This window comes from Centruroides vittatus, unplaced genomic scaffold (assembly GCF_030686945.1).
Source record: "Centruroides vittatus isolate TY-2023 unplaced genomic scaffold, ASM3068694v2 contig_846, whole genome shotgun sequence".
Lineage (NCBI taxonomy): Eukaryota > Metazoa > Arthropoda > Arachnida > Scorpiones > Buthidae > Centruroides > Centruroides vittatus.
The window spans coordinates 586,817-613,989 of record NW_027122551.1 but is presented as its reverse complement, the minus strand read 5'-3'; the positions used below and the strand labels follow the sequence as shown (position 1 = coordinate 613,989).

Below are 27,173 nucleotides of genomic sequence, written 5' to 3'. Positions count from 1 at the left end.
ACTGCAACAAGCGCGAGTCGCGCGCGTCTTCTCGTGGTCACACATTGTTCGTTGACGTTGCAACTCGGAACACCTGACCCTATAATAAACTAATAAAATTACAGCAGCTTGTTTTTATCTACTTTCGTAAGTTTACCGATATTTTTACGTTCTACTTCAGAGTATTTACGGAATTTTAGCTACTTTTCTTATTAAAATAGCAAGCAGTTCCTTTTCTGGAATGAATAAAAGAAAAAAGGCGCTAATTTTGTTAGAGCTGGCGAGAATATACGAAGAGAAAAATAAGAAAAAACGTTTATGCTGGGTTAAAACTTGACGAAATGAAAATCAACGGGCTAAACAATTGTGCTTTCACCAGTTGATGAATGAATTAAGGCTTTCGGATGCCGTAGGTTATAGGGGATATATCCGTATGAATACCCATACTTATATATAATTTAGGCGAAACGTTTCGTAGTTTGGCATATCAATTTAGAGTGGCCCATAATTCGATATCAGTCATTATCCCAGAAGTTTTGGATGCTATTTACCAATCTTATAAAAGTGAATATTTGAGGGTAAGTGTTGTTTAGAGGAAAGCTTGAATGATTTAATTCATTTATAATCGATATATTTTTTCTTTTATATAAGCATTTATTTTATTCAATTGTATATTATTAAAAGTAATCAAACTTTTTAAAATAAATCTAACAAATAACTTTTATAAATTCAGATTTCATTTATATCAAATATAGCATTTAAATGTACTGAAACTGAGTTAATACAAATGTTATAATCAAGATATGTTGACAAATATATAACACAAAGTATGACGTGGCACAAAGACGTTTTCTGATTGGATGCGCGTTTGCAACCGTCGCCAGTAGAACAAACTTTTTGTTTCTAGTTGTGGTTGCAGTCGCGCCGGTTTTCGAGGGGGGATTACCAATTAACGGGAACAGCCGTCGCGGTTGCAGTCGCCCGCGCGGCTGGAAGTCGCATAGTGTGACCAGGGCTTAATGTTACACTCCAGCAAACTGAAAGTGCCGTTATTATTATTCTCTGGTTTCCAAGATTTAATGGAAGATTTACATCTTCATATATGTGCGTGTATCCTAAAAAACTGCACAAATTTAAAAGTTGTTAAATACATTATTTTAAAATAAGGTTTTTGGATACAGGCAAGCTGCTTAACGTTCAGGTGAGATGATCAGGATGAATCAGCTGCACTACGAAATTTAGTCTTATTCGTTTCATTAACCTGCGGAAGTTAGCTTTAAAGAGGTGAAGTTTGGCCTCGATCTCCAACTGGTCCTCCAACTCCTTTACGGATCCATCCTTCGCTTCCTAACCTTCATAAACTTTTTGCTTCAGTTGGTACCAATATCGGTGTCAATTGTGGAACTTTGGTTCACGAAAGATGTATCGAATTCCGTAATGGTCCAACTTGACAACTGTGCCCCTAGACAATAGTGTCATAGTAGTAGTTTTTTAAAAAGGGTCTCTTCTGAATGCATTCGTTGTAATACACTAATATCGCTTTGTACTGATTGCCAACCAAACCATGACCAAGATTTGGCAAAAACTTGGAGTGTCGTTTTAATTTGACTTCGGAATCCACATTCAGCACTTCTGTAGTAAAATAGTGATTGTTACCAACACATTCATTTCCGTTAAAAGTGTAACACTCCTAGTTCATAATCATATCAAAATTGTTTGACGCCTTCGGAACTCCATCACGCAGCTTTTGCAGGAGGTTTTTTGTTTAGTAGCAAGCTGCTTCTTCGTGTATTTCGGAGCAGACTTTCGTTTCTTGAGAATTATTTCTTTCTTTCAGAATCCGGTGGACATCTGAAAGGAAGAGAAACCAATTAGAGTAAGAACTCCAGTTGGTTTCACCTCTTTTCAGTTTTTTCCTACTCTTTCGACTATTATCAGTTCTTTCTGCAGGTTTCCCGCGAAATGATGCTATACCCTGCATATCATGGAACCCCCATTGCATAGAAATGCTCGACTGTTTATATCGTTCCCATTTTCGCAATTTTAGTATAAAATTTGCTTATTGCATTTCACCCATTCAAATCATTTCATCCTTTCAGTTTTAAAAGGACTGTCGTTTACGTAAAATTTTTCGACGTAATCAAGAACATTTAGAAAGAATGCATGCGCAATTATTCAAAATTACCGAAACCACTATTGACATGTGTGCAGAATTTTAGGATACGTATTTAATAAATATATAATTAGCTTCGTGTTTGTAGTTGCTTGAGATAAAATCGATTTCTATTCCGGACGATAATAATGGTGCCGTTAAGTATAACCAAAATAAATACAGTTAACATTGCAACGTAAAAAGAATTCAATACAGATGTGTCATATATCTGCGGCATGATTGTGCGCGCTTACTAGTATTTAAAATAAATTGGTGTCCTATTTTTATTGGAGTCGTTGAAGTGTAGTAAAACTTTAATCATCGACTATAATACAATGTTCGTTTTACTGAAATTTGAAAATTCTGACACTAAATTTAAAACAATCCGAAACAATTATATTAAAAGTTCTATTGTCTCGCCGTTTTTCCCGAGACTCAGACGAAAGTTTGAAACATTCCGGAGAATTCCGAATTCAGAAATTCTTCACAGGACAAAAATTTGAAGATATTAGGAAATTATCCCTAGATTCAAACCAAGTTTAATTGGTTCGGACAGACCCTTAGCCAGATTCTTTTTCCCGATGGATCATTCCTCAAGTTTTAGTCGTTGTTTCGACCGTTTGTCCTTGTTTTACTGCTGACTTTCTAATACCCTAGTCTAATACCCTGTGCTGTAGTCTTTACTGAAATTCGGAGAGGGCTTCAGCACCTTGCGAATTTCAATCCTTCCCTACCTATATGCCTGGGTTTCGATAATCACTTTAATGTAAATGTTTCAGAAACATTTACATTAAAGTCGTCATTAAACACTGACCTTGAGCAAAGCAAATAAGAAACTCTAGGAAGATTGTAGACATGAAAATTGGAAGAAAATTGACATACACACGGAATTATCGTGATTGGAATTGCGCCATTTGGAATCAGGGTCCGGATTCACGAAAGCGTTGTAGCGCAACTTACAACGAATGTTCATCTTACGTTGCGATACGACGAAATTTGGTATTCACAAAACCTGTAAGTCAAGACAATTCAAGCTGGCCGATGAGTATTTAGTTTTCTCGATCGACGAATTTCATAGTTCATCGAAAATTTATCCTTTATTTCCTCTGTCTATCGAAGACATCTTGTTAACGAACTTAATCTGGTACTATCGAATGTCAAGGGAAACTATTTTTAGTTTAATCAAGGAGCTGGAACCTCGTTTGGAAAGGCGTACACCTCACGTATTGCAGACTATTCTCTTAATCATGTTAAAATTATAAACAGAATTATTATAATCAATTACATAGAAATTTTACTAACCTTTTTTGTTTGAAACGCTTTTGTAATCTCTCTCTCCATTTGGTAGAATTTCATCTGTGCTTCTACGTGCACGTTATTAACACTATTCACTTCTTTGCAAATTAGGCCTAATCTCCAATAATTACCTTTTCCGCCAGAAGTAACAGTTGATCTAACCTCCCTTCTATTCTTGTTGTTTTTTTTTTTTTTTCGATTCCATCTATCAACTCCTGTATTTTGGAAAAAGTAAAATGACGCCTTGTTTTTCTCTTTTCCCATTTTATCACCGACACTCACGTCAGACAATTCGCGCCATTTGAAAGTTCCCGGATTTTATACCCATTGGACGAAACAGTATACTTTCGAAGATATTTTGTCGTAAATAGTGTCCAGTTACGGTAAACTTTGTCAATTGCAGATACGATATGTCGTAAATTTGTCGTTATATAAGTACGTCGCGAGAATAGGACATTGTCTTTTATTATATATTTTTCAGATATTCGAAGAATTCATTTAATTTTCGCGATATTTTTATAATCTATTTTTATTACGATTTAGTGTTCGATGGCTAATGTAATCGAAAATCTGTTCGAAGAGATCTAAATGTCGTACGTGTTTAAGCATTTAAATTTGTGCATATTATATATAAAGTTCGGTTTTTTGACTATAACCGGTACTAAATTTGTTTAGAAGATATGCTAATTATAAATCATTCAGTTTAGACAAAAATTATCTTCATTCGTCTGTAACATAGACATTTTCATAGAAAGAAAATAATTGACAGGTTTTATTTACTCAGGCGCTGACTAGCCCGATGATTTCGATATTTTTCCTGAAACAGATCCTTCAGGGATTGTTTCAGGAAAAAAAATCCAAGTAAAATAAATCGAATTATATAAGTCACTATAAACGTTTTAGAACCTTTCCAAATTGACAGAAGCAATGCATCATTATTAAATCTCAGAAATGAATGTTACGAATATAAAAATAATAAATAAATAAATACAATATAGTATAAAATAACCAAATAATTTAATTAAATGTACTGTACAATATATAATGTTTCATTTAATTTGATATAATCGAAGGCCAGACCAAACTTTTCGATGTAAGTCTGTGGTGTGCATTGATATTTTATTGATAATGGCGTAATGCAGATTTTACTTCTTTGACGAAGTCTGCTGTTGAGAACCTTCCTTTTTCTTACAGAAAATCATTCTTTTTTTTTATTAATTTCAGAAAGATATTACCTTTCGTTTCACTTTAGTACTTCGCTCTTAGTCGTGGCCACACGGAGCTCGTTCTTGAGTGTGTTCGTATATAAAAGGATGCGCATTGTTTTCTTAGATTTTAGAGACTATCTCTTTCTTTGTCGTCGTCTACTTGTTGGCTTACGTTATATCCAGTAATTAGTGCTCTCATTTTTGAAACCTAAATCTATGTATATGAATGTTTGTTCGCTATACACTCCTAGACCGTTCGACCAATTGCTACGAAACTCGGCAGTTACGTTCAAATACTTCTTAGATAATATCGTACATGCCACCCCAAAATACCGATTGAATTGCTATAAATCAATTAATTTCTATTTACATTCGATTTGCTGAGTTACACGTATCGCCATCTATTGGCAAAAATTCAGGGAAAAATTTAGAATTGAAATAGCACAACTTCCGATTTACGCTTCGTGCCCATAGTATTAAAAAAAAGTTTCTTTTAGTTAAGAACAGTACTTGGCCAGCGACTGATCACACTAGCGGCATGTGACAGACCCCGATAGGCAAAAGTCTCTCGGCAAAGAAGGTGGACGATTCGTGTCTTCGACAGTTGGTGTAAATACCTTTCATTAAAAACTTACAATACAACATTTTGTTGGTCTGGTGATGCTTCTGTAGTCAATTAGATATAGACTGTGGTTCAGCCTTAAGAACGGCTATATCTGTACAAGCATGGCAGCATCCATTTTGTCAATCCCTGTGAGAACGGACAGCTATGTCAAGACGTGCCGGTTTTAGTATATCTTAGTTTTCCAGTACAATAGTTTACTGTTTGAAAGTGAATGTTTGTTTTAATTGTAAATTAAGATGGAATTTCTTGCCAATTTTCTTAAATGTTACAATACCAGACAAAATATTTTTGAATTTTGGCAACCATAGTACAAATGCAGGGCGGTTTTTGATTTCTGTGGTGTACGCGTCACACAGTGCCAAATTTCAGTGTGACTGTGAGTATAATGTGTGAAATAAAATTTCGTTCTTTATTTTTCATTGTTTACTTTAAGGATATATTTAGCTCGCGTCCAGAAATCTGGACCACTTTCGTCCCCAGATTTCTGTATTTGGTTCCAAGCTTGCATATTTCATCTAGTACTGTAGCAGTAGAGAGAAATTGGATAGAGATTAGTGGAAGCGAAGTCCCTCTTCTCCGTACCCAACGTGCATTTGATCAGATCCATAACGGGGTCAGACGAATAGTGAGGAATGGCGCCCAACGTATCTGGAACAGACCACCTTCCAGAGAATCCTGGAGAATTGAAAGTTGCTCTCCTGGATTCGATACCGGGTCCTCAGAAAGGCCTTGACAAACAATACAGGTCAAAAACTTTTAGTTTCAAATATTTAGTCCAAAAAATAAATGATTATGGATGCTAGTTTTGACTTCTGATACTGTAGTGCAAAATACAGAAATTCACCGTCTTAGGCAGAAGTTTTGGATCTTTCATATTCTATGTACAGTACTTATTTGATGGTTTAACGTTGATGTAATAATTAAACATTTCACAGCCGTATATTTTGTAATCAGATTAACTGATTACAAAATATACAAGAAATTCACAAAGTCGAATAACGCTAATAGATTGCTAACTCTTACTTGGGAGGATGGTGATTTAGAGTTAAAATTTAGAATTGATGCTTGTGCAGAGTTGATCTAGCAACGAGTTGCTGCTTTTCAATTTTATTTAAGAAAGCTTTTATGTTATTAATCATAATAAATAAAACTGTTTGTGGCGCCATCTGTTATGAGATTGTTATAAAAATGTTCTATTTTAATTATAAAATGGCAAAAGACTTACTTTTGAGGGCAGAGAAAAATGTAAATACGAACAATAATTAAAATCGTTAAGTCCAACCCACGCGAGATCTGACACGTGACCACTATATGTCTCCCCATGTTTCTTTATGCAGAGCTCGAGAAGCGCTTTACAGCAAACACTGAAACTGGTTGCTCGTGACGTCATTTCGCTACACTCGCTGCGTAAAGAAACGCGGCCTCTCCATTTCCTTGACCTTTCATAACCAAAGTTTAATAGCATCAATGTCCCTTTTATACAAACTATGATGCCAAATTTTAATCTTTATCTCATCCTGACATATTAAAAAAAAATACAGTAAAACCTCGCACAACGAGTATTTCACATAACGAGTGATGAGGAGCGGAAGTCCCGAATTGTACGCATGCGACATGCTCCATCAGTCTGTGGTTAGCACTCATTCCGCTAGCATCTTACTGTCACTTGCGATCACATATTTTTCCAAACTTGAGTTCACACATATTACTTATAAACATCAACAACCATAGCCCGTTATATAATAAACACGCCAAACGATATGCCAAATTCTTGGGTCATTAAATTTAACTATTTATAATTATTAAATTTAACACGAGATGGAAACATAACTGCCTATCTCATGTCAAATTAATTAATTTCTAATATTTAATTATAGCCTTTACATAACCCAAGAATTTGGCATATTGTTTGGAGTGTTTATCAAACATATTAGCTATGATTTTTTTTTGTTTGTTTCTGCGAATTGAATTCTCATTCCAGGATGGTTCGTTCCGCGTTAGAAGAAATAATGATGATGATTAACGCTCCTTAACAGTGTATATTATATAATTTTTTTGATTAAACGTTATACATAAGACATTTGAGAATTTTTTTCGGCGTGAAACGCATTATCGTATTTTACGTTAATTTCTATGAGAAAATTGTTTCGCTTAATGAGTGTTTCGCATTACGAGTAAGACCCTGGAACGAATTATGCTCGTTAAGCGAGGTTCTACTGTAGATACCAATACACACACACCACGAAATTTTTTACTTTTTAGATTCAGTGGGTCTCAAAACGTGGAGATTTGCAAGAAACTCGGAGGGTCAAATTTGACACGATTCCAACACTATCTTGTTATATAAACATAACTGGGAAAGTAAATCCAGTAACGAGTTGCTTAACTTTCAGGCAACAAGAATAAAATATAATAATAGATAACGCAGTTTTAATTAAAAAAACTTTTTGCCACTTTTATAATTAATTATATTAAAAAAGCTTAATTTTGAGGGTAGGAATAAATTTTATTAAAAAAAAATTGTAAATATTAATTAATAACGAGTAAGTCCAGTTAGGTCCGGCTCTTCGATGGCCGAATGGACAAAATCACAAAACATTGGTGGATGGTCGTCCTGATCAACGGGCTGACCACGAGTTTTCCGGCTTTTCTCCGCGTCTGTAACGCCTGGGGCCAGTTACCCTTAAACGGATTTCCCGGAAGGCATTATTCCCCTCTATACGAGCACTATAAACGCATACTACTAGTATTACATGACAATTACGTCACACTTCACTACGGGTCGATATAGGCTAGTAGCTCGTGTCCAACTAGCTTCTACAAGACAAGACATTACCCCGCGTGTCTAGCCGAACAATTCCATCTTAATGCTAATCAGCTTATCTTTAATCTTAAAGGACTAATTAGCATAAAGATAAAAGCATTATGTTAATTTCTTATTGCTTTTAGTATTTAACGCTATATTAATACTCTATAAAATGTGTTTTTGGTATGTATTTTGGAGTGTCTAGAACGAATTAATTGGATTTACATTGATTCACATGGAAATAATTGCCTCGGATTTCGCCGATTGTTTTCGGACGGATTATCGACGAAAACCGAGGTATCACTGTACTTAGGTGCGTTAAATTGATAGCATTTCAGACATTGTTATAAATATTTTATATATATTTCGATTTTTTAACGAAATGTTCGAACCGTTTTAAATTCGAATTTGTTATTGCATATCGGTTCGATTATAGAATGATTGTAAACGTTCCAGAAAATTGAACAGGTTGAAAACGTTCGTTTGAAGCAGTAAAATGATTCTCAGCAATAAGGGATATGTGTTATATAACAATTACTATGGTTGTTAAAGATTACCGTTGATAGTAATAACTTAATTTCCAAACGTACAAATCCATATCGTTTGCCTAAGCAACGCCAGGTTCATTTGTTAGTATATAATAAAGAAGGGAAACTAAAAGGTGCGACGTTAGATAATTGAGACTATCGGGGTTAACAAAGATTTATATAAATGCTTAGTATTCAAAAATTAGTGTCTTCTGTTTACTAAGTGGTTGTTCTATTTACTTAATTACGTAAATAGAGGACGCTTCAATCCCGCACGAGGAGTTCCGTTGGAACAATGAGCTACACTTGTAACATTAAATTGGTAAACAAGTCTACAATTGCTGTATGATACTGAACATAATTTCACAACAAAACAGTACTGCTCCAAAAAGAAACATTACCCAAGAGTAACAGGACACAAGTCATTTCAATGTCTAAGTCTAAAAGCACTTGACAATCCGGCGCATCTCTCTGCAACAAAGGACCGAATTAGCAAGATTCTGGCGTGTATCGGGATCGGACGGGTGGCGCGAGAAAGCGCTTAAGTGGGATAAGATTAAGTCAATTTTCCATATAAGAAACCGTCTCATGTTTTTTTTCTTAAACAGGGAGTTGTTGTACAACCAAACCAAAGAGCCAGATGAGGCTAGATTCAACGTGGCCGAATACGTGCGTCAGGAAAGTCAAAGGGCGTCGACCGGATGTTGCAGTTAAGAAGAAGAGTGCCATTTCCGAAAGGAAAAAAAAAAAAAAAAAACTTTTAGACGCCGACCCGAGACGACAACAATCGGAGAGTCGAAGTTTATAAGCAGAAAGGCGGACTGTTTTCGATCCTCGTTTCTAATTTTAACATTTAAATAGATATTTAATCGTTAGTGACGACGACGAGATTTTCGTCGTTGGCTTTGTCGTCCAACCCGGTTTATCATCATCGTTATTCTTGTTGTTGTTATCGTTATTTGAATGTTGTCCTCTCGGTAGGAATCAATAATTTAATCGTGTTGACTTGTATAAATAATATACAGCTGTTTCGAATCGAGTTTCGCCCATCAAATTCCGGCGAAGCGTCGTCCTTGTTGTTAAGTCACAAAAATATCAAAAATCGACGCCAAACCAGGGATTTCTTTCTTTTCTATTTGGTGTAGTCGCTATTTAATCGGACGGAGGTCCGAAGTTCCCCTTTAGATTCGCTTGGTGCCTTTGTATAGCTTGAGTTAACCTTTAAGAGAAACGTCACACGAGTCGAGTAGAGAAGAAAAACACTAAAATACCGCAAGTCGTTCCTACGCGCACTTCTATTTTATATACATGTACACACATCTATTTGCACTCTAATCGCAAGTCTATATTTAAAAAAAAGAAGAGAAAAAAGTAATTTTATGAAGAAAAAATCTTTAAACATATATTCTCAGTTACTCGAATTGCATTTAAAGAAACGAACCGGCAGACAAATCTAGTATACGTAAAACCGATTTTCGTTTGTCTTTTCTCCAGTCTTCCAACAATACGCTTCAACACGAAGGGTCGGATATTCAGGCAGGAAAGGCGGGAGAATTGGAAGACTGCTGGTCAGTCGTGGCTTTGGACTGGAAACTTTTTAAAGGCTTCACCTCTATCTTCGTTGCCTTACGTTTTAATAGTCATTTATATATTTAAGGCTTGCATTCTTTCATTTTGTATTTTGTAGTAACCGTTAGGAAAGTGAGTTTTAGAAAACCGGTTGTGTTTTGGCAACAGTACCACGTGTATATCTTGGTAATAAAAAAAAGAAACAAGCGGTTTTGGTCAATCGTCTTTTAATATTTCGTGACGTTTACGAACATAAATTCGGTTGGCGTAAACAGAAATTTCGTGGATGAATTACCGACTTGTTAATATCACAACTTCCGGTTAACATAGGAAACATTCAACGAATGGCGACATTCCATTTTTCGTCCGTATTATAACGTTTAAATACACAAAAATTTCATAACTTAAAAAATTTTTTTTCCTCTCATTTTACTTCACCTGGTAATATCCATAAGTTAAGCAAGGCTACACAGAGCAAAATTTCAAATAGGAAACGAATGGCGATAAAAACGTTAAGGGGAAGGAAAGTGCTATGTACAAAGCTAGGCCTTCTCTCGATGACCGGAATATCCAACAAACCAAGCAATCGGCGACAACGAGCTACCGTCGTTTAATCACTTCTAATTGGGTATCAAATTGGGTAGAAAAGTCTCGGCAGCATCCAATTTTTCCCTTTCAAGACTTTTCCATCATCTTCCGTTTCGTCATTCGAGTCACTGGATTTTGCTGTAGGTGCAACGGTAAACGCGAAGGGGGAGAGAATCGTGCAGTCGACATTCGAAAACGATATTAATTTGTTAAAAAAATAGCGTAAAAATTTCACGTATAGAATAAAAACACCAGCGACTGTCAAATTCAACAATTCTAAAATTGAAGATGACTTTGATAATAATAATAATATATTTTACAATTTGTTTTAACAAACAAAAGAAAAATTCATCAAATAATTGATGGCACAAAATATTAACAAAATAAGTAAAAACAATTTATCTATATTATGGAATTATCGTCTATCTTTTGAGAAATAACACTTAAACACATATGTAACCTTTTCTTCGAGTCGACGAATTGTACTATAAACCATCTGCCAGAGATATTATAAAATATGCGCTCTGACTTAACGTAAAATAAATAATAAAATCGATAAATATTACAATACACGGACTAGACTATCTCCATATTGCTCTGGTGACTCCATTTTGTTTCTATTGCACTGTGTTTGGTATGGCGAGAATTTAGAAGAGAAAATGACTAATTAGCCCAACGGAAGGAGAGAAATAATCGAAAAGAGGGGTGACGATTGTGCATTTTAGTTTCACACTCGCGAATTGGCACTGTTTAGTTTCGATCCAGGGTAGTGTAGGGGAAGTAATACATAGTCTGCGGCAGGTCCAGCTGCCATTGGCTGGCGTGGAGCTCCACTAATTCCAGAAGCGTCTTGCGGATTTGGGTGGATATGGACGGATCGATAAATGCATCTCTCATCAGAGCGATTATCTGTTGCATGCGCTGCAGGGAATCGCTTTCCAGTTGTCGTCCTATGGTGGATAACAACGAGCGAAGGCATTCGATCTGAAAATTTCCGTCGGAGGTCTTAATTTCCGGAGAATAAAGCGCGAAATTAGAAGGAACAATTGACTTACCTCGGCCACATTGTTGAGGGAAGGCGGTTTCAAAATGATCTGGCAGCATTCGAAGATGAGTACGGAGAGAGTCAGAGTCTGATTGGCTGCAGCAGGGGTCTGAGCCGTCGTGTTGGAACCGGTACTTTCGGCGTTGTTGGCCAGGGTGACCGTGCGATGGTGACTTTTCAGGCGTAGATACAGTTCCATTAGAAAAGAAACGTACGCGGTCCATCGTTTCGATCCCGCTCCGTTGCCGGAAACGAGAATGTTCGTTCCAGAAATCGGATTTCTCAGAAGTTTGTCTTTCTCGTTATACCACTCTCGACAAGAGTTCAGGAGGCTCTCCAGGAATGTGTTGCCTTTCTCCTTCTGTAATACATTCGTTAAACATCGATGAAAATCGAAATACCGAAACAAATTATTAAAAAAGTGCATTTCACTTGAACTGATTTCATAGAATGGCTCATTGCACTAAAACTCTAAATATATCGAATTACGTCTCTCCCTTTACAAAGAAATTAAAAAATCAAATCCAGACACATTCATTTTGGAAGTTACACAATTCTACTGAAATTTCTTCGTCTTTGCAAAATCTTCAAGCTACCTCTTAACAATGCAATAACTGATCCAGAAATCTTTAGAAGGGATTGTAAAGAAACATTATGCCTTACAAAAGTTTTTTACTACCAGAGGTACCCGGTTTTACTCGGTAAAACCCCCATAAGAGGGGTGCACTGAGCCCTGCGTATCCCCCGTAAATCCGCCCTTCTACATTTGTGGCCTTCGTTTATATAATATTTATTAAAAGATAGTTTTTTCTAAATATTTTTGTTGTTTGTCTGATATTATAAGTTGTTGTTTTACGTGAAAATATTAACAAATATTTGAATTAAAATTTTAATTTCGAGTAACATCAAGTAATCGAGTTTAAGTCATTGTCTGAATGCTTTGTGTAGAATCTAGAGTTACCGGATTATCTGCTAATATTTTTAGCGCAGATAGACAATAGGCACTGGCAATTTTGAATCATTTAGCATTTGTGTTGTTGCTCGCTCAGATTCGATCCAGGTCCCTCAGAGTAGGCTGAAGCTTTAATGATGAAAATAAGAAATACGTAATAAAGACTATTCAGAAAGAAAGGAAACACTATGTATGTATTCTTTTGTTATCTGTGATGTAAAGATGGCCGCCCACAACACGAAGGAATTCATACAAATCAGAAGATCGCGAATTATTTAAATTATATGGACCAGGATATATTTCAGGAACAACGGAATCAAAGTTTTCGTTAATAGAAGGGAAAAGAAATAATTCAAATGCGCGTGTAAAATTATGAAGTTAGATAAGTTATGTATTGCTCTTAAAAACAAAGTTGTCTCCTGTCTTTCTCATCGAAAACCCCCTTTTATACATAGTAAAAGATAAAACCACAATCGAATTTGTCAGTTCTGCGCATGACTTTTATTTTATTTCTGACGTAAACGAAAGAACGATTTCAATTCGATATAGAATCTTGCAATAATATAGCTGTGTATTTATGATTAGGAGTTCATGCCGCCCGGAGCAAGGCATACACTTGACGCCCCTTATCCCCCTACATAAAAAAAATTGTTTTAAAATACCATACCTATTAGAAGTAGGAAGAAATTTTTGAATGTTTTTAAATTTAAATTTTATTTAAAATAGTTTAATTTCACTGACATTACTATGATAGTTTCACTGTTCGTTATTTTCATTCACGAAAGTTTATAAAAATTACGCAAATACCCAGTTTGTCCATACTGTAGCGCCAGCTCTGATTAGGACAAAGATTATAGAAAATAATGGAAGACAAGGAAACTAAACAAAACAGAGGAGCGAAATATCGTAAATGATGACAGGAACTGCCTCTGAGAACCATTGTTAGCAGAAAAATAGCCGGAAGAATGGCCAATCCCAATACACTCGAATATTCATTTTTGAATTTATTTGTAAATAATTGCATTGGAAAAAATAAGCGAATTTCTAATGAAGCATTTTATTGAAAGCAATCTTTTACAATAAGATTTACATTAATCTTGTTCTATGAAAGTGTTGACATTCGTGGCACTTCGCCACCCGAGGACATAAAAACTAACTAATTTTTTTATTCGAAAATTGTACTTAAGGTAACCACCAGTGGCGCGTTATAGCTTCATAGGGACCCAAGCAAATTTGAATTTAGGGAATATGTACAGTGTTGAAATCAAACATTTTTCCCCAGAGAATTTTTTGGAAGGAATCCCGATATCTTCACTCGTTTTTTAATGCGATTAGTGAAAATTAGTGGTTACCGGAAGCGCGTTATCTGTCAAGTAACTCTTTTTTTATCATTATGACTACTGGCAGTTTAATCACGAGTATAACCCTTTGGTGTATATTCATGACAGCCGGATGGCTGAGCAGTTAACGTGACAGCTTACTGCTATGAGGATCCAAGATTGAATCTAGTCCAGATAGGTTAAAAAAAGAATCCCGGGAATTTTTCAGGGGCAGTCTGTCCGGATATGTCTGGCCATGTCTCCCACACCCGATTACCCATTGTGGACCTGGCCAAACTCAATGGTTTCCTTGCACAGGTTCTAGGTTCAAACGTTTATACGAAACAAAAATTCAAGTTTCTAAAACAGTTCGAACAATCCGTTTAAATACAAACATATAAATAAAATTAAATAAATGCATAGATCAACTAAATACTAAATCGAAGAACGTAAACTAACATAAAATGCAATAAAAACTATATATCTATACAATAAATATATTTATATGGGATGAGTGTATGCTGTATAATTGATTATACGGGGTTATCATCAATCATAAATTTCCACGCAGTTGGTAAATTTGCGGTGTCCTTATAGTTCAAACACATGCCTGTGGTGCCTGATCTGTATATTTCAAATTTTTCCATAGTTAATGCTAACGATGGTGAGCATACTTGTTTAATAACCTTAGCTTCATTCCAATTAATTACTGATCCTTCAGTTTGTGCCATTCTAGATAAGGCAATATTGCAGTGTCCTTTACTTACGTCATACATATGTTCTTTAACTCTTTTATTCAAGCTCCTGTTGGTGACTTCTATGTATTCTTTATTAAGATCCAACTAATCATTTTTGTATGATATTTTATAGACCCCAGAGCATTCATCACATTTGATGTTATCCTTGTCATTCCTAAGTGCACTGTAAATGGTCGATGTCTGTTTATAGATCAACTTTGTGTTCCTACAGTTGGCTATTTCCTTCATTATAGCAGACAATCCTTCTCTGTAAGTGAATTTAGTGATTTCTCTGTTTGAATTCCCTTTTGGTTTCTTTTTGTTAGGTATTAGGTAATTGATGATTCTATTCAACTCTTGCATTCTGTCATATATGTTGGAAGATAAGCAAATGCCCTTCTAATAAGGGCCCTAAATGCCGATAGTTTATATGTGGAGGGAATGTATAGTGGGTCATGTGTAGATTTAATGTATACTCTTGTGGATAAAATATCATTTAAATTTTGAATTAGAAATTGATGATTTATAAAAATATTTATAGAATTTTATTTGTAAAATGATTGTTAAGTCAATAATCATTTGAAAAGGACTTTAAATGGTCTACAAACAAATGTCAAATAAGAATGGGATTTTAGTGTTACAGGTAATCAGCAACCTATTGCATACAAAATCATTTTTGTAGCATGCAGTAGTCCCATAGCACAGAAAAAACAAAAAATTATATATAATAAATACAACTAACCCAGTAATTACTTCAAATAAATGAACAGTCAGATTTCTTCATTGAGCTATTAATGTGCAATTATTTATTGTAACATCATCACAATGCCAGGCTGCAATTTTTGATCATATTTTAATTTTTAAAAAATCATCTGACTTTATACAAACTTCTGGTCTAAACTGAAAGTCAATTGGGGTCTCCAGCCTGTCAGCTTTCCATACTTGTCTGAATTTTCAACTAGCTCCATTTTTGAGAAAACAAATAGTGACAGTAGGAATCTGTAGGTCTGTAATTTGAAAATTACAGTCCAACAAGTGATGGCAGCCTGGCAGCCTGCCTGCAAATTGCTTCATAATTATTTGGCCTTAAATATCCTAACTGTCCATTTGGTATTTGAAGTGATTAAAATTAAATTAAGTACTTAAAACTAACACTTACATATTACATTCATTTTGTGCATTTTTGTTTTTATTTTCATTGTAGAATTACACATTTTGAAATTCCACTCAATGTGTTTAGTTATACTAGAAATTTGTTCATCACATCACCAACATAGGAAATTATGAAATCCAAAATGCAACAGAAGAATCAATTACTTTTTCATACTTGTTCACTAACCATAATTATTAATTAAAGAATTGAAATTAACTTGATTTTAAGGTTTTTTTAATTTAAATTTTATGCTATTTCTCTAATCTTATTTTTACTTTCCTGGCTGTTATAGAATATAACATAGGGCAATTGATCAGATTTTTACTCCTCGTTTTTTGCATTTCTTGATGTTTTGACAGTCCATGAGCTGAAACATATAAAATAAACTTCTTACAAAATTCCTTCTCTCTCTGTGTGTGTTTAATTTGTATTATATATCAGGAGTGGCTAAACCAAAAAGTTTTGAAACTTGGCAGATTTATTTCTATATATGGGGCATCGATACTATTAAATTTTGATGGTTAAAGGTCAAGGAAGTGTGGCAATAGAGTGAGTTGTGTCATATTTTAAGTGAAGAAACACAATGAAAATTTTACAGTGGAATCTCGATATATGTCTGCTTTAGAATACGTCTTGTTTGGACGAAACAAATTTTGCTTGGTATACGACTTTTGTTCGGTATACGACTTAATTCAATTATATGTGCCATCTATGAACAAGTAGCACTATCGGTGTACTAGACCAGACTAGACATTTGCGGTCCCACGGTTTATAACTTTGTTAAATTTCTTCTGATTTTAATTTATAAGTAAAATTTTATTATTTTTATTAATCACGAATTGCAAAAAGGCAAATGAAAAGCAACAGAAAACTAAAAAAATGACTAGAATCACAATGGAACTGAAAAAAGAGATTGTTGAGAAATATGAAGGTGGCATGGGGTTCGAGATTTAACTGTTGCATACCATATTCCGTGAACGACGATATCAACAATCGTGAAAAAGAGACATTATTAAATCTGCTAACATTGCAAAAGGGGTTTGATCAATTTCTAAACAGATTATTACGAAGGCTATTTTTTAAATAAGGTCCGTTTTTTAATAAGAAGAAAAATACTGTAAATATCGTTAAAATATATTTTTTTCCATATTCTACATACTTTTATCTACTTTTCTACATAATTTCCATTTTGTTTAAATATTTGTCATACCGCTCAACAATTTTTTGAATTCCGACTTCAAAGAAATCTGCCGCCTGTCAAGAAGCCCAATCCATGACTGCAGTTTTCACTTCTTCTTCGTCAATGAAATGTTGACCACCAAGGAACTCCTTTAAGTATCAAAACAAGTGAAAATCACTGGGTGCAAGGTCTGGACTGTGTGGATGATCGTATTGAGTCAAAACGATAAAGCACTGTTTAATCTTTTTGTTTTGTGATCGTCAGAAAGCAGTCTTGGAACGCATCCGAGAAAACAATTTTCGATAATTCAGTTTCTCCGAAACAATGGTATACAAAACTGATCTTGAAATCTGTGGAAATTCAATTGATAACTTTGAAATCGTGAATCGTCGGTCCTCTCGAATTTTGTTATCCACATCACGAATCAAATCTTCAGAAATCAGAGGTCGGACAGGGCGTGGCTCATCATGCACATTAACTTGCCCATCCTTGAACATTTTTACCCATTTTCGAACTTTACTGTCACTCATAGCATTATCACTGTAAACTTCACAAATCTGACGGTGAATTTCCGCTGCTGCCAAGTTTCTTGCATTCAAGAATCGAATAACAGATTGTATCTCACAGTCGGCAAGAGACTCAATTTTCTTAAACATTTTAAACTTCTACAGCTCGGCATACAGACAGACGATATGGCTGCAAATGGCGTCAAAACGCGCGCCAAGCTTGCTCGGAGCAGAAGCGCATGCATACTGCCATGATTGCGCATTATTCTCACTTTCATTCACAAACAGACCTTATTTAAAAAATAGCCCTCGTAGTATTAAGGAGAGTTTGATTTGATTTGATTTTGACTTAATGATTTAAATAATATAATACAATATACTGTAATAACTTAAAAAATTTTATTATAGATTTTTATTTTTATTAATGTGCTCAAACAGTGTTTAAATTATTTTACAACCCCATTAATATATCATATCAAGAGGGTTTCTTTTTACATGAGAACGGATTAATCATTTTTACATTACTTCTTATGGGAAAGGTTGGAAGTCCAAACATCAGGAACAGATTAAGGTTGTATACTGAGGTTCCACTGTACTTGTTACTGGCAATTACAACTTTTTTAAAAATGCATTCCTAACCTTTTGGGGGGGATAATGATAAGTTTATATATAAGGTTTTATAATAATTAATAATATAAAAATTATTTTTACAAAATCTCATAATAGAGATGGTACAGGTACAAACAAGGCACCATCTATATTTTTTTAAACTTAAGTATTCTTTTTTGAAAATTTTAACTGTCTGACAGACTCTAAACAAATCAAATAAATTTGACTATAGATGGAAATTATAGAACCTCTCAGTTTCTTAATGTATGTCACCTAACAATGATCTTGTACAGCTACATTTTATTTATATTTTTGAATAAAATCAAAATACTTGTATATCAAACAATCATTATGTATAGAGATATAGTCATCTTTGAACTATAAAAAAATAAAAAATAAAAGAAATAATGAGGAATTACTCTCAAGTTCTTTTAAAAATATAAAAAATAACAAAAAATCTGCATTATTGAAGTTCACTATAATAATAATTTTTTTCAAGCTCTTTCAACTTAAGCCTGAAGAGGCTTAAGTTGAAAGAGACTCACTTGTGTGTTTCTTGATGTCTGAAGTTGAACACAAGAAACACACAAGTGAGTTTGGTTATTAGTTGATTCACTTGATTCATACTTTAAAATTAAATATCCATTCAATTCATCATTAAAATGTGGAATTGAAATGACAAATTAAGTTTAATTAAGTTAAATTAAGCAATTATCCAGCATTTGTTTTGAACTTTGATTCGAATATAAATGTTGCCTATTAATAAATTGTAAAGCCATCTCTGACATTGGTCAGTTTGCATCAATTGCCAGACTGCATTTACCATTTTTGATTTGTAACATTTGTCATGAAAGTGTTTTTAACAATGTGTTCTTGTACTGTGATAGCATAATATTTTTTATTTTTCACTACCATTCCACGTGCAGAATTTGATTACTGTTGGATGTCATCTTTAAGGAGCATTAATTTTTTCCAACAGACTATATTTATACTATGAAGTACTACAAAATACTAGATAAAACAAATTATCTAATAGTAGTTATGATAATGCAAGTAGCATATTTATACAAAGTATTAATACTCATTACTCTAACTATCAATAATTAAATTTAATTAATTTGCAATACATGTATCTAAAATAATTACAATTCAATCAATATTGATTACAGAATTAAATAAAAAAGTTCACAAAAAGAGGTAACTATCATATTAGAATATAAAACAGAACTTGCTTGACTAATAACTTTTTTAAGTTTGAATCTAATTACAAAAATTGTTAAATTTTCTTAAATGCTTGAAAATTCCAAAAATATTTTCAAATCATTAGTAACAAAACTGAAATAATATTTCTAATTCCTTTCTTAAACTACACTGGTAACTGATATAATATAGGAAGACTTCTTAAACTGTATGCACATCACAATACCATTTGGGATTGTGTAATTGAATGTAGGAAGTTGCAAAAAATTTGAAGTAAAATTTTGTGCTGTATATTTGTGCAAAGTGGCATTAACACATTGTTGATTATAATATCAAAATGTCAGTCAACTTTGAAAAACATTGAAGATGCCCTGCATCTTGCAATATCAAATATTCAACCAAGATTTGATTCTTTATATGAAAAAAAAAACAAGCACATCCATTTAATTAGTATAAAAATTTGTTTTTGTCTTTAATAAATGGTAAAATACATATACAGTATATATATCAAAGAATTCTTTTATGATTTTATTTGTATACTATTTCATATACCTATATACAGGAGGTCATGTAAAATTGTCACAGGTAAAAGGAAACTATTGATGGAAAAATTTTAAGCACTGTACTAAAAGTGAATTTGATTCCAAATAATTCTCATAATAATTAGGTTTAGTAATTACACTTTGCAGTTCTAATATCTACAAATGAATTCTTACCCAAATGAACAAATTCATTGTGAGAATGGATATAATGATTGTATAAGAAGGGGTGAGAGACTGAGAGACCAAAATGCATTTTGTAAAGAGTAGCAGTGTAGAAAAATAAAGCACTCTGGCAAAAGAATGACTGTGTAGGTTCTATTTTTTGGAATTCATTTTGTTTATATAATTATTATTAGTATACCAAACATTTCCATAGTGAAAAATAAAAATAAATCAAACATTTTTCATTACAAACAAAAACAAACTTTATGAATAAACTTTTAAAAATAAAAAAATAAAATTTTGTTCTTTCTAACAAATATGAAATCTACAAAAATAATTAACTAATGTTAAAAGTATTTACCTTCAATACTCCTTTATGAAAACTATTAATATATTGAAAAGTAATTATTGAATTGCAAATTTGATTATTCATTACATTTATTATTTTACATTTACACGATACCTCAATAATAGTAAAGCACATCTGAGCTGCCGGTTGGGCATTCTGCAGACTCTCCACTGCCTTGCTGCATATTACTCTCACGACTTCCATCAGTTGTCGTGATGGCAGAGAATTTGGATCTGAAACAAATTTTTTACTCAATTAGATTCTTTGTGAATTCCATATTCCCCATTTTAAAACATGACCTACCATGTAGTGCTCTCTTTATAATTCCATGATATTCTAATGGAAAACTGTCTCGTTCAAATCCCACGGCGGCCACTTCCATCAGATCCGTTCCTCCAAAACTCTTTGATCTCTGCAACATCATTTTCAGATCCACCGACTTGGGACTGTGAGTCGTCTGAAAGTGAACCCTGTGGTTTCCACCGCTTTTGTGCGTCATTTCTGTACTGGCTGAAACCATACCAACGGCATGACAGTCACTGACAAGATTATTGCCATTATTTCCCGCTACGGAATACTGTTTGAGATTAAATGTATTAAAATCTTCTGACATCCGGACACCTATGAAAAATGAAATTTTGTGAATTGCCCACTGCAAGCCTAGAAACAGGGGCACCATAACAGTTGTTTCTCAAAACTATCAAACTTATTGCAGATGATTTTATGATCAACAAATTTGACCAATAACAAATCAAAAAAGTGACTAGTCACCAAAGAAATCGTTTGATGTCCATAGGCATTTGTACATTATTATTTTTGATATATTTTATGAATTTGCCCTTTAATTAAGGCAAAATAATTTGAAAAAATGAAAAAAATTACTGAATTTTTCTTGCTATCAAGGAAATATCCTCAAAAGAGTCATAAATTATTTTATTGAAAAGAAATCTTTTTGACCACCAAATTCAAATGTATAAAGTAGAACAGAGCAAAACAGAATGTTGCAATATATGAGGTCTGTCCAGAAAGTTTTCAAACTTTTTAAATTATGCACTAACCAATAATTGAATCTGAATGCAGGTTACACAACTTTCTAGCTTTATATACTACCTGCCAAAACCAGTTTGTTCTATCTTCATTTGTTGTTGTGTTATGTTCCTCTGTGTAAACATGAGTTGATTGTTTTTTGCTATTTTCTTTCATTGAGTGCAAGTGAAGAGTTTCTGGGACAGGTAGGTCCAATGAGAATTTCATGAAAATCATCATCACTGGGATGAGAAATGGGTCGATGGGTACAACGTGGAAACAAAACGTCAGTCATCAGGGTGAGTGGGAAAATTTTCAGCGTGACCCAAAAAGGTGCGATAAGTTTGGCCGAATGTGAAGGTCTTGCTCACTGTTTTGTTTTATTCTGAAGGTGTCATTCACCATGAATACTGTCTGGAGGAGATGAAACATCTTCATGAAGCAACAAGGAAGTAAAGACCAACTGTTCAGAGAGAACACCGTCATGAAATGCACATGCCCACACATCAGTGCTGATAACAGAATTTTTGGCCAAGAACTTGATGCCACTTGTTTCTCAACCTGTAAAATTTTAAAATTCATATGAGGACAGAGGAGAAAACAAAATCTCCATTGCCTAAAAAAAGGCCTGAGAGATTTATGGATGCACTCCCAAAAAAGGAGGCTTTGGTACTTGGAGACGTCAGTTCACCGGACTAAGTTTTAGCATACTTATTTTTCTTTCCCAAATTGAAATCCACTCTCAAAAGTCGCATTTTTGAATCTATTGATGCAATTAAGGAAAATTTGCTAGCAGAGTGTGTATCATCCCAAAAGATTTCAGAAAGCATTCTTTTCATGGCAAAAATGCTGGATTCAGTGCATAGACTCAGGAAGGGACTACTTCAAAGACAACAAAACCTACTAACTTCTTGATAAATGCAACTTCTATTTGCAAAGTTTGCAAACTTTCTGGAAGACCTTGTATACATACACACAGGGTCTTCTAAAATGAAGGCTACTGTTTTAAAGTACTGTAATTATGTTAATTATTATCTATGAAGTATGCAATTTATACCAATTGCTAGAGTAACTGTCAATTCAAACATCTGTTGTCTACCAACTCTAGAATGTGTCATAAACAAAAATGGCAACTTGCAACAGAGATAGTCTCTGCAATTAAGTATTTCTGCAGGTTTTGTAGTTTGCAAAGCTGGAATCAATCATCATTGTGCAACACGAATATCTTCAAGAGCTATAGAATTGTGACTGCTGTGAGAAGAATGACAACAAATTTGCTGTGGAGAGCAAGGGAAGAATTTGAGTATTGGTTGGATGTGACAAGAGAATATTGAGAAACTGTAATGGAGAAATTTGAAACTTGGATAGTTTTTCAATGTATTGTACAGTACATTGCAATGTTCTTAGACAATAATTAACATGAATACAATAATTGAAAACAGTAGCATTCTTTTTGGAAGACTATGCATATAGAGAATGTATAAAATTTAAAACAAATATAATAAAATCATAAATTGTCCACATTGTTTATATTTTTCATTTTAGCAAAACATGAAGTAAAATTTCTAAAATCTAACAGAATGAATCAAATTCTCTGCTATTTAAGTATTTCTGTACGTTCCTTTGATATTGGCTTCAATAGACTAAATTGAGATCAAACATATATTTGCAATAAAACTAGCTCATTTCTCTATGCAAGAAGGATACAAAATGTAAAGTAGAATCAAGATAAGATATTGGAAAAGTTTAAGCATCTCACTTCAACAAATTCTCAGAAATATGTAAGATTTTTAAACAATAGAACACAGACAAATTGATTTATAAACAGCAGAAATTTGAATTCGTTGCCTAGAACCATTATGGCCAACCTACAGCTCAAAGGCCATACTGCTCTTCTACATCCTTATTGTGGCTCCTGTATAGTTATAAAATTTATTTTTATAAGCTTGAGACATGCTATACACATGCAACATTATATAATTATATGGAAGTCACAATAAGGGTCTGGAAGAGCTGCAGTTTGGCCACCAAATGCCTATAACATAGAAGTTGAGATTTAAGCAATAATTCACTGGCTTTTATTTCACTTTTTATATTTAAGTATTAAATATATATTTCAACATTCTGTTCTACTTTTTATTTGTCAGTAACAAAAGTTTTAAAAATTTAAAAAATTATTTTGTTGTTTATTTTTTGTAATAAAGAATTCATTTTCTATAAATTTTAATGTTAAAAAAAATCATATTTTTACTAATATCAACACTTTATCTCAAACCAGTCTGTTTGCAATGTTTAATAAACACTATCACTGTCCAAAATTAAAGTCAAAAATCATTTCTTGCACGAAAAACATTTCTTGACTAATAATGTATGGTATGCATTTACCCAATTTGACAAAGTGGAGAGTTGCATACACAGGAACTGTTGATTGCAGGACACTATTAAGAGGCTACTTTCAAATTGAAGAAATAACTTTGAAGACTGGATCAATATCAAGGCCTGGACATCATCATATAAGGATTACTACAGCACATTACTCAAAGAATATAGTGATGGTTATGAGATACTAGACAATATTCTAAAGCAGTAGTTAACAATTTTGAGCTAGTAGCACCACTCAATTTTTGGTAGTACACCAACAGACCAGTATCACATTGAAGATGCTCTTCTTGAAAAGTGATTCTAAAGATTGCTTGCTTTTGGGTATATAAAAAAAAAAATACTATATTAAAAAAGTAAAAAATAATTAACATTTTAAAAATTAATTTTTGAAATTTAGTGGCACATCAGCATACCACAACAGAGAGAATCACTGCTCTAGGGTAATGGCAACTAAACAAGTTTTTTAGAGGCCAATTTCAAAAAACAAAATGTTTGTAGGTCACAACCGGATGGGTCTCGATGCCAACAGACCACGGCCCATCTCCCAGAATACTCCGTAAACGATAATGGCCAAAAGACAGATCGGCAATCCCGAGACCAGACCGGAACATCTGGCCTCGAGTTACTGAAATGGTAAGTAACCATGGACTCGTCCAAAAAAGGATCCACATTTCCACGGGAATAACTTCGAACCCGGCCAGATCGGTCGGTCACCAACAGAACTAAAGAACAACCAGACAACGGGCACAATCAAATACAAAAAAATTTGACTCCTACCACAAAAAGAGACCACCACTATCACTTTCTCCGGTCGTCGGACATTTTGGGTCCATTTGGGGAAATCTAGAGCTCCGACCACCACGATGGATCGGAATCGAAGCCCAAGGCATCTAACCATAACGTTTTTCAGTTTTAGGTGCAGCGTAATGCAACCGTCAGAAGCAGAAACTGTTAGAGTGCATTTTATTTATTTTTCGGAGGATTTTGGACTTTAATTTGAGACACAAACTTAAAATTTACTTTTGAAGTATTTATAACAAACACGTAGTTTAGATAAATCGTCATAACAAATAAGGAGATTGGAAAAAAGCTTCGATCCATAAACAGGTTCACCGATAGCGACTAATCGGAAGGTCGTTCCAGATTCGTCGACGACGTGTCAATTACAGTAACTAGCGTCAAAGAAACCTAACTTTACTTCGTTTACGTAACACAAGAAAGTAGAATAATAAATTTCGGATAACGAAAGCGCGATTGAATACGGTGGTAATTATATATAACAGGTTCGTCGTCGACGTTCCGAGATTAAAAGAGGAAATAGAAAAAGTACGTACTTGGAGGTCGGTACAGTTCCATGCTGGGTTTCGGAGTTTTATTTTGGAAACCGACGCGTCTGACTAGCTTGGCGGCTTCTTGTCTCTTCACCGAATCGTCTTTGAACTGCATGGATAATCGGATAGGATCAATAACTCGCCGGGCAATCGTAACGCGAAGACATCGTTACGCTCGTACCCGGAGGAGGAGATTAAGGAAACGTAACCGGTATGACGAGAGTCTCGCCCCGGGCGAATCCAAAATCACCCGGACGGATACGGAAATGGAGAACGTAACAGGTGGGATTTACCTGTTGCTGTCGGAGGTGCTGATTGTGTTCGATTTTTTTGACGAATCCGTGTTCCATGTTCAGACCGGGAGATCTGGCTTCTTGATTCATTTCTAGACGGACGAGGAACCACCAAATAAAATCGAACGTCGGCGTCGTGTACGAAGGCCGTGTACCAAGATTCTTTCTTTCTCTACGAATAAACCGAAATTAAAAAGAATATCCCAATAACGCATTCCAACTATTACGTGGCGTTGGATTTTTTAATATCGAAAGGCAAAATTTGTTGCCCCATGGCTGACATATTATTAAGCGGACGGCAGGCAGAGATAAAATACCCGGAAGATGGTCGAAAAAAATAAAAAAAGGAACGAGAAAACAATGGCAAGGTCGACGATCTCGGTTCAAATCGCATATGAAAACAAATAAACAAAAAATGGCGGCCGAAACCGGAAATAAGAAATAAAAACGGGAAGGCTTTCCGACATTCCAATACAATAAATTCCCCGCATTCTTTTCGTTTTACAAAACAAAAACATCGGAGGTTGGTAATTTTCGCGTCGGCGCGTAACTAGAAACGGCAGATATCGAGTGGGACGAAAATAAATTTGGTGACTCATTTCTCGTTACGTAAATACGGAGAGTCGGAAAAGATGCCTCCAATTCCCTGCAAATTAACTAGTTTAATCGCTCGAGTCACGACAAGTCCTCCTTACCAACTTATTTTATTTTGAGTCGAATGATCCGTGTCCAGAGACTAGAATGCTTTTTTATTATTATTTATTTTTTGTCGATGGGCCAGACGAAGCGTTAAAAGAGGAGACGTTTCTTTCGAAGTTTACCAACAAAAGTTGCGCTGACTCTGCAAAGCGTATGTCGTCACTCGTCTAATTTTAGTACGTTGGTCCGACGCCTTCCTCTCTCCCTCCGATACTCTGACTAAAAAATGGCGGATTTTCTCCTCTTTTATTACGAATTTACGCATCGGTATTTATGGAGTGATTACCGATTTAACGAGTAAATTAAAAAGGTTACGCCGTCCTAATTCCACATTTTTCGGAGTCTAATAACACGGCCGGGTCGTCTCCGTTGGCCGCTAATCGAACCACGTGACTCGGAGAATCATCGACGTCACGTGGTCCGAAGCTGCCACCCTTATTTCGTTATATAAAAAGGGTGGCTATTTTATTTATTTATAAATTTACGCGGAAAGATCGCGTGATTTCCAACATCGGAAAACGTACGTCGCGATTTTAGCGTGGGGTGGGGAAGGTAGAAGGTAAACATTAAGCGTTAAATGGACGTCACTCACCGATTTAGTCGTTACAACGGAAAATAAGTCGAATGTGAAACAAGAAGAGAATGTCGTTACAGAGCCTTCTTCGTGTCGAACTCGAGCGTCATCGTCGAGCGACCGTCTCTTCGTCTCTGATGGGTTCTTCTGATCCCGGTCCAGCCACCAGCCGAGGTGGCCCATTGCCAACTTTCTCGACGCCTCTCCCCACTTCCCGCCCTTTCCGAAAGTCGCCCTCTGTCGGAATTCCAATCCTTTCCCCCGATTTAAAACAAAGAAAAATTACACGTACTTGGTCTTTCCCGCTCGTGTTCTAAATCCGCAATCTGTCGGAATTTTTTAATTTTTCTCCGACTCCACTCTA

The 27,173-nt window shown here is 34.6% G+C and overlaps 2 protein-coding genes across 5 annotated transcripts in view; one reads left to right on the top strand and one right to left on the bottom strand.

Annotated features, from left to right (window-relative positions):
• The window catches only part of LOC136982481 (ras-related protein Rab-37-like), a 57,187-nt gene extending 46,818 nt beyond the window's left edge, over nucleotides 1-10,369 (top strand). For all 3 annotated transcript variants that reach the window (XM_067278974.1, XM_067278973.1, XM_067278975.1), the window contains one exon: nucleotides 9,202-10,369. In XM_067278974.1, coding sequence (XP_067135075.1) covers nucleotides 9,202-9,307 — 106 coding nt within the window. In that variant the 3' untranslated portion in view covers nucleotides 9,308-10,369. The remainder of the gene's footprint in view (nucleotides 1-9,201) is intronic.
• Nucleotides 10,370-10,372: 3 nt separating this feature from the next.
• On the bottom strand, nucleotides 10,373-27,017 carry LOC136982480 (MIF4G domain-containing protein). Of its 2 annotated transcripts, none has more exons than XM_067278971.1 (7): nucleotides 26,828-27,017; nucleotides 25,537-25,708; nucleotides 25,247-25,352; nucleotides 20,808-21,125; nucleotides 20,619-20,737; nucleotides 11,806-12,156; nucleotides 10,373-11,734 (listed from the first exon to the last, which is right to left on the bottom strand). In XM_067278971.1, exons 2-7 carry the CDS (start codon nucleotides 25,624-25,626, stop codon nucleotides 11,501-11,503), a joined length of 1,218 nt encoding a protein of 405 aa, XP_067135072.1. In that variant the 5' UTR covers nucleotides 25,627-25,708; nucleotides 26,828-27,017; the 3' UTR covers nucleotides 10,373-11,500. The 2 variants fall into 2 exon arrangements, with proteins under 2 accessions (XP_067135072.1, XP_067135073.1); XM_067278972.1 differs by having other exon boundaries at nucleotides 20,808-21,014; nucleotides 26,828-27,016.
• Nucleotides 27,018-27,173: the final 156 nt, after the last annotated feature.